The 14,524-nt window shown below is 36.7% G+C and overlaps 1 protein-coding gene across 1 annotated transcript in view; it reads right to left on the bottom strand.

The window, feature by feature from the left end:
* Positions 1-14,524, bottom strand: part of MRPS15 (mitochondrial ribosomal protein S15) — an 88,540-nt gene that overhangs the window by 50,604 nt on the left and 23,412 nt on the right. Inside the window, exons 4-5 of the mRNA XM_053707126.1 lie at positions 13,891-13,939; positions 12,044-12,128 (exon numbers count right to left, since the gene is read on the bottom strand). Coding sequence (XP_053563101.1) covers positions 12,044-12,128; positions 13,891-13,939 — 134 coding nt within the window. The remainder of the gene's footprint in view (positions 1-12,043; positions 12,129-13,890; positions 13,940-14,524) is intronic.

The raw sequence follows: 14,524 nt of genomic DNA, 5'->3' as shown, positions 1-14,524 counted from the left end.
CAATAAAGAACAGATATAAATTAGCATGGATCAAACATGACTGTGTTGTATGCTATAAAAGTCATGATTCTGAATCCTGTAAAATGCAGTCCAGTCTCTCTTGGACTGCAAGAGACTACCAGCCATGACAAAGCTGCCAAGACATCCCGCCATAAATTAAAGTTTAATGTACGGTGAGGTGTCTGGGCAGCTGTCATGGCTGGCAGCTATATTGTCAGAGGCAAGGAGGAGTTTTATAGCCCACCAAATATCAACTAAGACCCTAGACCAGTCTGGGGATTAACTATGTGATCTGGACCCTTGAGACCATCTGTGGCCACAAGTGGAGAATTATTCCAACATATTACAGCACCTTAAAACCTACGTAACAATTTTCAGACTGCTAAATAATATCCGGGAGCTGTTTTATCACCCCGATGCAGATTGAAAGAGGAGCAAGAGCCAGAAGAGAATGACAGCCCCCTGGAGATTGTCGACTTGAAGTATGGCAGCTAGCTGTGGCGGGGGAAGGCCACACATGTATTTAACACAAGAGGGCAACTAACAGAGGAAGACCAGAGATGGAGGCGACCTCTTCTGGCCATCTATTCCTCAACCTCATATTTAAAAAAAGATATTAACCCACATCCGGCAAATCAGGGGACTACCTTTATATTCCGTCTGTACTCATGATGGGCTCTGAATATTTGGACCATATACTTACGAATTGGTGTGGGGTTAAACAATCTCTGAACTTTTACAGTTGACTTCCATTAAATGGTAAATCTCCTAAACCATTCCACCATAACATTTTTCTACTCCTTTAGAGATGGATATCTCTACTCAGCATAGTTGCATATTGAACTGGTCAATAACTTATAATTAACCCGGTATCAGCAATTTATCACAGGCTCCTTAAAGGGACAGTCTAGGCCAAAATAAACTTTCATGATTCAGATAGAGCATGTAATTTTAAACAATTTTCCAATTTACTTTTATCACCAATTTTGCATTGCTCTCTTGGTATTCTTAGTTGAAAGCTTAACCTAGGAGGTTCATATGCTAATTTCTTAGACCTTGAAGCCCACCTCTTTCAGATTGCATTTTAACAGTTTTTCACCACTAGAGGGTGTTAGCTCACGTATTTCATATAGATAACACTGTGCTCGTGCACGAGAAGTTATCTGGGAGCAGGCACTGATTGGCGAGAGTGCAAGTCTGTCAAAAGAACTGAAAAAAGGGGCAATTTGCAGAGGCTTAGATACAAGATAATCACAGAGGTTTAAAGTATATTATTATAAATGTGTTAGTTATGCAAAACTGGGAAATGGGTAATAAAGGGATTATCTATCTTTTAAAACAATAAAAATCCTGGTGTAGACTGTCCCTTTAATAAGACATCCGACTTACCACTTCATCTACCTATTGTACACATCTAGGTGTATGGCTTGAAACTCTGGACAATAACAGCAGCTTGGCAGAAACTTGAAGAGAAAGCTGACATTTTTGCTATAATCAACAGTTTGCATTGCCTCTTATACAGGTTTCTTTATCAAAGTAATCAAATGCTTCCACATTGGTGGAAAGGATTCAGTAGGAAATGGTCAGAGAGAGTAAATTTAAAAGTATTTTTATTGATATCCATAAAAGTGTACTGTGAATGGTCAAAATCAGGTACAATATCACAACCTTAAGCACGTCAGACTAGCAGCTCAATATCATATAATCCAACATGTTTCGTGCTGCTACAGAACTTTGTCAGGGATAGTAAAGGGTTAACTGTTCACCTGTTAAATATACACTTGGTCCAATCAAAACCATGCAGCCTGGTTTAAGCCAATGGCTATGCTCTAGTAAAAAATCGTCATAAGAGTCATGCTGAGCCGGTAATACATTTGCATATTTAGTTCTGACCAAATGCAGCAACAGGTGAACAGTATAAAAGACATGATTACTCGTGTACATATATTAAAATATAACAATATATATTGAGTTGGCAATCTACAATCAAATATGGATGAATTAATTCAATAAAAAAAACAAAAAAAAACAAAAAACGTTCAAGTACATAATATTCACAAAAGGCATTGCTGTTTTCACCTGTTCCTTATTTCTTAGTAATACGCTCAGATAGCTAATACTCACATTGTAAATAGTATAAACAGAATGATATCTGTTACAAAATCTGTTACAAAATTTCTGTATTGTATAAAATTATATATATATATATATATATATATATATATATATATATATATATATATATATATATATATATATATAGATAGATAGATAGATAGAATAACAGGTGACAAGTTAACAAAACGGCTTAATATAGTTACAAAGTCGCAACGAAAGGAAATATGTAGTTGGTAATTTTGACAGTGCTGTTTATCTTCTCATAAGGGAAAACACGGATATTGAGTAGCATTGTGGCTAAGTATAGCCACAATGCCACAGGGTGATGTCAAATGGTTTTTTTTTAACTATGTTTTTTGTCATTTTTCTGCTCATAAAGTGGGCTTCATTTTTAGAGTGAGAAAACAGCTTAATATAACTGTAGTGCTTAGTATCCTACTTTTCTGGCCATGAAGGGGGCTTTATTTGTAAAGTAAAAAGACAGCTCAATATAGTTATAGTACTTGCTGTCTATTTTTAGAGTCCCACTATCTTACCATGGAGAGGACCCAGCCTACAAGGTAAAACACGGCTTGACATAATTATAAAGCCGTATTAAAAAAGCTGTTTATTGTTTTAAATATCCTACTTATATCCTGTTTAGTAAAGTCTGGTTGTGCACCTTGTAGGCTGGGTCCGCTCCATGGTAAGATAGTGACCATTCACAGTACACTTTTATGGATATCAATAAAGGTACTTTTTAAATTTACTCTCTCGGACCATTTCCTGCTGGATCCTTTCCACCAGTGTGGAAGCATTTGATTGTATCGTTGTTTGGGGGTTTGTCCTGGCGCTATACCGCTCCCAGCAGTCTTACAAACAATCTTTCTCATTGGACGCTTCACACAGTGTTTACACTACCGGAGGAATCAACCTTCCAATATTTGCATGCCTGTGACACACAGCATACATAAGCGCTGGTGCTGCTGAAAGAGGAAAACTCGGCCCCTACATTTAAAGAAGAAGGGTGAGTGAGTGTTTTGCTTATTTTCTTGCATATTTGGACTTCCAATATTGATTACAGACCACTTTGTTGTACACATATATAGTGTGGGACTATTCTATACAAGGTATACGCTCTTGGTGTCAATAAAAAGAAGGAAAGCAGGTGTTATTGGAACATTTATATATTTTTTTCATATACTTATAACTATACCTGTCTAAAGAGAACCAACATCTTGATCCAAAGGAAGTAATCATATATACTATTTAATACGATATATATATACAAGTTAACTTCAGGGATATTGTACAGTTTTTTTCTATTTCTTTATCAAAGTAGTTTAGTACAGTTGTTTTGCTGAACAACTAGTTTTAACAAATACACTAGTGTAGTTATTTAGCCTCGAGTCTAAAATATGTTTCAGTTGTCAATATGGTTATGTGCCCTTAATAATAATATGCTGCAGTCATTTGCAGTATATTCAACTGTACTTTTTAATCTTAAAGGAACAGTCTACTCCATAATTGTTATTGTTTAAAAAGATAGATAAATCCCTTTAATACCCATAACTCCATGGGTGTGATCACAATGTTATCTATATGGCCCACATGAACTAGCGCTATCTAGCTCTGAAAGTGTCAAAATAGGAGGTGGCCTTCAAGGGCTTAGAAATAAGTGTATGAGCCTACCAATAAAAGTAAATTGGAAATCTAAATCATAAAAATTTAATTTTGACTAGACTGTCCCTTTTGGTTAATATCTTGGTCTTAACATTCTGTATTGTTTTAAGTACTTGCTCTTCTCCTTTGTATGTATTAGATTTGAAAGACTCAAAAAATATTTAATAAAAATACTTTCATGTATTTAAGAAATTAGACAGTGGAAGCTAAAATTAGGAAAGTTAACATTTCTGTCCATTATTGCAGCATCTGTATCTAACCTGGATTACAAAATCTGAGCAGAAGCCTTACAACATTGAGTTATTGCAAAAACAATTATCTACAGCCACAATTAAAACATGAGCCAAACATGGCAGCGGGAAGACCGTTTTATTCAGATAAGTGTGGAAATATCAGCTGTGTTGAAATGTTCCTTTACAGAAAGACAGTAGATAGGAACACGTTTCCCATAAAAGATGGTTGAGTTTATAGTTCACATCCTGCACTTAAAGGGACATGAAATTCATGATTCAGATAGAACATGCAATTTTAAACATTCTAATGTACTTCTATAATTAGATATTCTTTGTTCTTTTAGTATCTTTTGTTGAAAATCAGGGATTTAAGCTCAGGTGCATACACGTGTCTGGAGCATTACATGGCAGCAGTTTTGTAAGATTGTTATCCATTTGCAAGTGCACTAGATGGCAGCACTATTTCCTGCCATGTAGTGCTCCAGATGCCTACGTAGGTATCTCTTTAACCCCTTAATGGCCGAGGACGTGCAGGGTACGTCTTCTAAAGAAAGACAGTTAACGCCTGAGGACGTACCCTGCACGTCCTCGGTCTGGAAAGCAGCTGGAAGTGATCCTGATCGCTTCCAGCTGCTTTCCAGTTATTGCAGTGATGCCTCGATATGGAGGCATCCTGCAATAACCCTGCATGGCCACCCGATGCAGAGAGAGCCACTCTGTGGCCCTCTCTGCACCGGACATCGATGGCCGGTATCGTTGGTGGGAGGCGATATGGGAGGCGGGTGGGCGGCCATCGATGGGCCGTGTGATGTGGAGGGGGGCAAGATCAGGGGCGCGCACGTGCACAGGGGGCGGGAGCGGGTGGGAACCGCTACACTACAGAAAAAAAAATTTATTAATAGTGGGAGAGAGTCAGAAAGGGGCTATGTACAAATAATCTAAGGGATCTTGGAGGGGTGGGGGAGCTACACTACAGAAAAGGGAATTTAAAAAAAAAACAAAAACAAAAAAACACTTTTTCTAAACTGGTTACTGGCAGACAGCTGGCAGTACCCAAGATGGCGCCCATTAAGGTAGAGGGGGAGGGCTAGAGAGCTGTTTGGTGGGGGATCAGTGAGGTTGGGGGCTAAGGGGGGATCCTACACAGCAGCATATGTAAATATGCTTAAAAAAATATATATATTTTAGTACTGGCAGATGGCGGGGACAATTGTGGGGTGGCGGAGGGAAAAGAGCTCCCTGCAAGCTCCCTAATTAACCCCTGCACTGCTGGGCATAATACACGTGTCGTGCACAGTGGCATTTAGCTGCCTTCTAATTAACAAAAAGCAGCGCCAAAGCCATATATGTCTGCTATTTCTGAACAAAGGGGATCCCAGAGAAGCATTTATAACCATTTGTGCCATAATTGCACAAGCTGTTTGTAAATAATTTCAGTGAGAAACCTAAAACTGTGAAAAATGTAACTTTTTTTTATTTGATCGCATTTGGCGGTGAAATGGTGGCATGAAATATACCAAAATGGGCCTAGATCAATACTTTGGGTTATTTACTACACTACAGCTAAAAATTACCCCAAAAAGCTCCCTACATGCTCCCTAATTAACCCCTTCACTGCTGGGCATAATACACGTGTGGTGCGCAGTGGCATTTAGCGGCCTTCTAATTTCCAAAAAGCAACGTCAAAGCCATATAAGTCTGCTATTTCTGAACAAAGGGGATCCCAGAGAAGAACTTACAACCATTTATGCCATAATTGCACAAGCTGTTTGTAAATAATTTCAGTGAGAAACCGAAAGTTTGAAAAAAAAAAAATGGTCAAAAAGTGAACGATTTTTTTGTATTTGATCATATTTGGTGGTGAAATGGTGGCATGAAATATACCAAAATGGGCCTAGATCAATACTTTGGGATGTCTTCTAAAAACAAATATACACATCTCAAGGGATATTCAGGGATTCCTGAAAGATATGTGTCCCAATGTGACTAGCGCTAATTTTGAAAAAAAGTGGTTAGGAAATAGCAAAGTGCTACTTGTATTTATGGCCCTATAACTTGCAAAGAAAGCAAAGAACATGTAAAGATTGGGTATTTCTAAACTCAGGACAAAATTTAGAAACTATTTAGCATGGGTGTTTTTTGGTGGTTGTAGATGTGAACAAAAATGGAAAAGTGCTGTGGTCATTAAGGGGTTAACAAAGAATATCATGGAAACTTTTTTTTTAAATGGTATGCTCTGTCTGAATCACATAAGAACATTTTGGGGTTTATATCCCTTTAAAAGGGACATCAAAGAGATACATTATAAAGGGACATGAAATACCTCGAAATTCTAGTATAAAATGCTTATGTGTACTATTTAGAAATATATTTTCATTATTATTTTGCCCCCTTTTACTGTAATGTTTGTCTGAAAATTGTGGGCTTTCCACTTCTAAGAACTAGAAGAGCACAATACAGATTTCACAAATCTAACCCTTCCACATATCTGTCCCTAATTGTCCATGGTAGCGAAAAGATAAACTCCAAACAATGTATATTTTATTAATATAATGACAGTGGCTAGTCTTGTCTGCTACAGTAACAAGTCCAGATTTGCACCTCCAAATAAGGCAAATAGTGGAGTTTAACCATAGAATAAAAACAGTTGCAGCAAACAAAGCCTTAAAGGGACAGTCTAGTCAAAATTAAACTTTCATGATTCAGATAGGGCAACAATTTTAAACAACTTTCCAATTTACTTTTATCATCAAATTTGCTTTGTTCCCTTGGTGGTATTTTTTAAAAGCTAAACCTAGGTAGGCTCGAACTGATGTCTAAACTATTGAAAACCGCCTCTTAGCTCAGAGCATTTTTAAAGATTTTCAGTTAAACAGTACTAGTTCATGTGTGTCATATAGATAACATTGTGCTCACTCCCGTGGAGTTTAGGAGTCTGCACTGATTGGCTAAACTGCATGTCAGTCACAAGCACTGAGATAAGGGGGCAGTCTGCAGAGGCTTAGCTACAAGGTAATCACAGAGGTAAAACATATATTAATATAACTTTGTTAGTTATGCAAAACTGGGGAATGGGTAATAAAGGGATTAGCTAGCTATTTAAACAATACACATTTTGGCGTAGACTGTCCCTTTAATGCATTCAAACATTTTCACAATTAACTACTATGCTAGTTTGTTGTAAGGCCACAGAAAAATGCAATTACAAGGTGTTTACTGTCCATTTCCTTTTAATGTATCACTTCCATTCAGCTAAGCAGATAATGGTAGTTTTAAACAAATGCACATTTATTATCTATGCTATTTAATAAAGTTTATATAATTACTGTCTGTTCTGGGCAGCACTTTCAGCTACTTCCAAATGAAGTGCTAAAGTAGTTTCAGTCTACCCCTATAGCAGTTTGTCTTGGTAGAAACAATATGTTATTGGCTGAAAATACCTTTATAACATTTTAACAACAACAAGATTTAAATAAGATTGTAATTGTACCATCTGGAATATGACCCCTCCATTCTCTCTCAGCAGCCTTCTTGCTAACCTCCTTGACCATTGCTTGGCTCTCACATGACCAGGCTCCATTGTGAGATAACTTAGTATTTCATTGCAGATGCCTTTTGTACCTCTTATAAAGACATTTATACTTACCTGGTAAATCCATTTCTTTCATGGTGGCACAGAGGCGGCACAGAGTTGGTGAGGCCTTGGGCAAAATTCAAATATGAGGCTTCTTACGCTGAATTTGTATTACCTATCAAGTTATAGACTATTGTACCATATACCTAGTTGTGTACAACACTTTTTCCTCTTTTTTTTTTCTTTTCCTTTAGATAATTTATGTTTTGGTCTTCTATTGTACCAAATTTCTCAATAACAATGCAAGGAAAAGAGAAAGAAAAAGAAAGAGCATGAGACAGTGGAGGGAGAAACAGAGAAAGAAGGAATAATTGAAAAGAGAGGTGGAAGAGTGAGAGAGGAGAGAAAAAAAGGGAAAAGGAGAGATAGAGAGATAGACCGCCACAGAAAAGATGGTCCTTGAGACACAGATACACGTGTCTGCCACCAAGAGCCTGGTTTTTAAATCCAGTAGATTGAAATCTCCGGTCTACTGTTTTAGCCTTTGTATTTGAAGAGGGCATCAGTGAAATCTTGCAAAAGGAACTGAAGCCAAGACTATTAAGCTCACCCTTCCATGAACTGGGCTACTGAAGGCAGCAACAAAGCTTGTAACTTCACACAAGCTTACTGCAACTTTGTCCTTTGCTGCTCTGTGAGAGACAGCCTCATGGCCACAGAGTCTATGAAAAATCCTAGAAAGCAGACCTCTGTATGAGGATGCAAGGAGCTCTTTAAAGCGTTTTAACTTCCACGCGTGAGAGCGAAGAAAATGAACTTTGCAGGTGTGAACTTCCATAAGTTGATAAGGAGGAGCTAGTAGAGCTCTCAGCTGGCAGGTAAGTGAAGAGGAGGATTTCCATAGTCACAGGCTATTGGCAAGTACAATTGTATTGTTACACATAGCCTTGGGACAATACATGCACAGGAATTTCACACTGACAGGTTGGGCACATTTATAAATTTGGAGTCACTCCTGGGTACTGTGACTTTAAGGCCATTTTATTATTTGGGAACACTTGTTATTTTAAATGTGCTAGCTGGCAAGTCATTCTGCAGTGATGGTAATCCCAGCACTGCAATAAATATTACCCTTAAAGGGACACTGAACCCCAAAAAATTTTTGTGTGCAATTCAGATAGAGCATGCAATTTGAAGCTACTTTCTAATTTACTCCTATTATCAATTTCTCTTTGTTCTCTTGCTATCTTTATTATATTTTATTATTTTCTTGAAAAGAAGGCATCTAAGCTAAGGAGAAAGCCAATTTTTGGTTCAGTACTCCAGACAGCACTTGTTTTTGGTGGGTGAATTTATACACCAATCAGCACAAACAACTCAGGTGGTTCACTAAAAATGGGCCGGCATCTAAACTTACATTCTTGCTTTTCAAATGAAGATACCAAGAGAATGAAGAAAATTTGATAATAGGGGTAAATTAGAAAGTTGCTTAAAATGGCATGCTCTATCTGAGTCATGAAAGACAACATTTGGGTTCAGTGTCCCTTTAACAGCTAATTGATTAACCCCTTCACTGCCGGTAATTTCAGAAGTGTGGTGCGCAGCTGCAATTAGCGGCCTTCTTATTACCAAAAATTTATGGAAAAGTCATGTATGTCTGCTATTTCTGAACAAAGGGATCCCAGAAAAGCTTTTACAATCATTTGTGCTATTCCAGCACAAGTAGTGTGTAAATAATTTCAGTGAGGAACCAAAAGTTAATGTGTTTATATAATCACATTTGGTGGCCAAATTGTGGCATAAAATATACTAAAACAGACCAAGATCAATACCCAGTTTTGATTAGTAAATCAAAGCAATAAAGACTCTAATTCTGTTTAAGCAGAGCGACAGCTGAAAAATCTTCTGTAATTCGGGCAAGTATTTCTCTGAAATTCTGGTGAGAAGGGGTTAATGTAGTATCCATAAAAAACTCTTTTCAATTAAAGGGACATTGAATACACAATCCAATTATCCATAAAATGTTTAATTATGTACAGAAAAAAATATCCAATGTACATTCATCATTTCCATTGGCCACCTTCCCTTTAATTTTCACAATAGGCCATGTTGCATCCTGGATACGTCAGAACTCTAAGACTATAACATCGATTGCTGAATGAATGCAGGAGCTCATTTTATCTGTCCCTAACTGTTCGAAACAAAGGAGACCTGGGGCGCGATCCGATAAAGATCGTAGTTTGCGGCGCAAGCAAGGGAACCCCGCCGCCCGTAGTTTCAGCTCGCAACTCGAGCTATTCTATATACGGCGCCGTCAGATGCTAAAGTGCCGTAAGTCTCACAAACCAGCGATGTCCAGAAATCTGCGTAAGTACAAATTTCTGGAGTCGCCAGTGACTTACGGCACTTTAGAAACTGCGCGCCTACAAAACCTGACTAAATTATTAAATCTTCCGTACTGTCTAACACGCCTCCCAAACATAATCCTATCAGCCAATCGGAATTCGACGGACGCCATCTTGGATGACGTCATTTAAAGGAACCTCATTCGTCGGGAAGTCATCGTGCCTGATGGATGTTCCGCGTCGGAGGAGCGAAGAAAGAAGATTGAAGATGCCGCTTGGAAGAAAACTTTGCCCCGATGGAGGACCGCTTCTCTGCCGCTTGATTGAAGACATCGCCCGGATCGGATGAAGAGTTCTGCCTGGCTGGGTGAAGACAAGGTAGGGAGATCTTCAGGGGGGGTAGTGTTAGGTTTATTTAAGGGGGTTTGGGTGGGTTTAGAGTAGGGGTATGTGGGTGGTGGGTTGTAATGTTGGGGGGTGGTATTGTGTTTTTTTTTTTACAGGCAAAAGAGCTGATTTCTTTGGGGCATGCCCAGCAAAAGGCCCTTTTTAGGGCTGGTAAGGCAATAGAGCTGTTAACTTTTTTAATTTAGAATAGGGTAGTAGGCTTTATTATTTTATTAGGGGGCTTAGAATAGGTGTAATTAGCTTAAAAATCTTGTAATCTTTTTTTATTTTTTGCAATTTAGTGTTTTTTTTTTGTACTTTAGTTTATTTTATTGTATTTTAGTTTAGATATTTATAGTTTATTTAATTTATTGATAGTGTAGGTGTATTTGTAACTTAGGTTAGGATTTATTTTACAGGTAAATTGGTAATTATTTTAACTAGGTAGCTATTAAATAGTTATTAACTATTTAATAGCTATTGTACCTAGTTAAAATAAATACCAAGTTACCTGTAAAATAAATATAAACCTTAAAATAGCTACAATGTAATTATTAATTACATTGTAGCTATCTTAGGGTTTATTTTATAGGTAAGTATTTAGATTTAAATAGGAATATTTTAATTAATAATATTAATATTAGATTTATTTTAATAAGAATTTAGTTAGGGATGTTAGAGTTAGATAGGGTTATTATACATATATATATATATATATATAATAACGATATTAACTATATTAACCCTAATATAATTAGGGTTAATATAGTTAATATATATAATATAATAACTATATTAACTATATTAACCCTAATATAATTAGGGTTAATATAGTTAATATAGCTGGCGGCAGTGTAGGGGGATTAGATTAGGGGTTAATTACATTAACATAGCTGGCGGTGGTGTAGGGAGATTAAATTAGGGGTTAATAATTTTAATATAGCTGGCGGCGGGGTAGGAGCTCACATTAGGGGGTAGTTAATGTAGATGGCGGCGGTGTAAGGGGCTCACATTAGGGGGTAGGTAATGTAGATGGCGGCGGTGTAAGGGGCTCACATTAGGGGGTAGATAATGTAGATGGCGACGGTGTAGGGGGATCACATTAGGGGGTTATACTTTTAATGTAGGTGGTGGCGGGGTCCGGGAGCGGCGGCTTAGGGGTTAAATACTTTATTAGGGATTGCGGCGGGGGATCGCGGTTGACAGGTAGATAGACATTGCGCATGCGTTAGGTTTTATTTGGCAGGTAGTTTAGGGAGTTACGGGGCTCCAATAGACAGCGTAAGGCTTACTACGGCTGCATTTTGTGGCGAGGTGAAAATGGAGTAAGATTTCTCCATTTTCGCCACGTAAGTCCTTACGCTGTATATTGGATACCAAACTGCGCGGGTTTGGTATACCTGTCTATGGGCCAAAAAACTATGGCCGAAGGCAGAAATATACGAGCGTAACTTGTAGGTTACGCCGTATATAGGATACCAAACCCGCGCAAATTTTGGCGTCACCGGCTTCTGCGGGCGACGCTGTATATCGGATCGGGCCCCAGATACACATTCAAAAGGCTTTTCAAGGGATGTGTCCCTGGACTACAAAACAAACATTTTGCCAACAAGACGTCCGTTTTAAATGTATCTATAACATGTTTCGTATGCTGATCTTTTTCAATACACACTGATACACATTTTTATATAATATATGGGGGGGGAGGTAAATGTGCCACTTACTCTTGACCTCTTCAGAATTTGTATCATGAGGATCTCTCTTCACTTTATCGACCAGTTGTTGAGTTTTTATCTTGAGTTTTTCCGCCTAATAAAAACAAAAAAACAACTAAAATTAACAAATTAGGAGTACTGTAAAATGCCAATTTATTTATTACAGATAAGTACAATAATAGTTTGATATATATATATATATATATACACACACACATACATACATACATACACACACACACACACACACACACACACACACTAAAACAAAAGAGCATCCACGACTCGAGGTGAAACCAAGACACTTTAATTCCGAGCATATAAATTATTGCACTTACAAGAGAGTAAAGCAAATGCACCTTGGTTATAACTAGTCCGTGATACAGATCCGGGTAATAGTTCCGTACAGCTTAGAGTGAGCTGTCCTGTATATCCTCCGCTCTGATTTATCACTTGGAACTTTTTCAACCTCTTATATGGCTCTTGCTAAATACTAATAGTTATTCAGATGAACCGTCCATTTGCTTTACTCTCTTGTAAGTGCAATAATTTATATGCTCGGAATTAAAGTGTCTTGGTTTCACCTCGAGTCGTGGATGCTCTTTTGTTTTATTGTTTTAGTGTAGTTGTTGTCAGTGCACCCCTTAGTGCCCTGTGAAAGGAGAAGCAGCACCACTGGCTCATCATAACGGGAGAACTATCCAGAGGAAGTGAAAATAACAGACATCAGTTGTTTACCATACTCCTGGAGCCATGAAGTATCTATTATATTGTATTTTATTTCATTTCATTATTCATTCTTCATTTTATTGAAACGGATTATAATATATAATAATCATTTATTACACAAAAAAAGTTTTTTAAACACTCGCAATTGAAATGTTTTAACACACACATTATATATATATATATATATATATATATATATATATATATATATATATATATATATATATATATATATATACACACACACACACACACATAGATACATAGTTAAACAGTGTTGTTTCTGAATAAACAATTTGAACACATTAATGAGAGTTGTGCTGAAATAACTGATATAGTTACATTGTTACTGTTGCACTGCTGCTATCATATTGCTGTTGATATAGTGTTGCCGTTTTTTAAATTTGTTTTATATAAAAATATATGAAACTTTTTTCACCTCTAGAGATTTATTTGGGATCTATTTGAGATCAATTTGAAAATGATTTGGGATTTGTGATTATTGTGAGAATCTTTTGAATTGTCAGTTGTAAAATGCCCTTTTCATTTTCTAAACTATCATACATACATACTATACACACACATTTGAATCAGGTTTTTATGAAAAGGAAAGCAACATGCCTGACAGTTGTGTTTGTAATAATGTATTATTTATTTGTCTGGGTTTATTTAAAGGGGAATTATATATTTTTTTTAAAAAAAAAACCTCATTCTAAGAGTATGTAATTGTATCACTAGGAACCCTGAGATGCTAGTGTTTAACCAAGCAGTTAAACTGCAAATTTCAGGCTCCTGAGTAATAGTTTAACTATGTGTTTAACCCTGTTGAGGGGGTTAAACACATAGCTTCACAGAGTGTAATGAATTAGAGCTTTTTTCAGTATTTAACCCTTTATTTTACTTACAAACAGTGACATTGGTTCTTTATTTTATTTTTAATAGCCATTTTTTTTTTAATTGGTACATTGTTGCTTCATTTTAATGATATATTAATAAAACATTTTTATTTGAAACCGTACCTTAGTATAAACCTCTGTGTGATCCTTTAGGCATGTAATGCCTTAAGAGAGCACTCATTGGATGTTCTATCTTTTCAGGGAAAAAGATCATTTGGTACAAATACTGACCTGACTTGCCATTTCTAGAGTAAGGAGCCGTTTAACAACATCATCAACTCTATGAAAGAAAAAAAAAAATCAGAATTAGAGTTTTCAAATCACTTTTGTGCTAAATCTAATTCTGTAACAATCAATAACAAGAATTATAAGACAAAGGCAAATCCGTTGTGCCAGATTCTCATAAAAAAAAAAAAAAAAAAAAGCTTTACGGAGAACACTGTCATTGTCCCTTGAATTTAAAAATAAAACAAATTATGTTATTAACAATTATTTTTGTACACTCCATAAGATCAGTTGAAACCTTTTTCCACAAAACCATCACTCTAGCTATAATTTTCTTATCTCCCTTGAAACACAGTTTATATATCCAAGCACATAATCTTATTCTGCAGGCTTAAATTTTCTTTAAAGGGAAACCAAATCCTTAATAAATTCAAGATAAAACGATAATTGAAGCAGGTTTAGCCTGACAATAATATGCAGATTTATTTTTTATTTCATTATTGGAATACTGGAAAAATAAGTATTAATAAAGTAATGGTTGCTGCCATGTTGTAACCGTGGTATCCTTTACTGCTGAGGTCAATTAGGGAAAGCTGTAAAGCCAATCAAACATGGGGCGGAGCTGTCAATCTCCCCGGTC

This window comes from Bombina bombina, chromosome 3 (assembly GCF_027579735.1).
Source record: "Bombina bombina isolate aBomBom1 chromosome 3, aBomBom1.pri, whole genome shotgun sequence".
NCBI lineage: Eukaryota > Metazoa > Chordata > Amphibia > Anura > Bombinatoridae > Bombina > Bombina bombina.
This window is presented reverse-complemented; position numbering and strand designations above follow the sequence as displayed.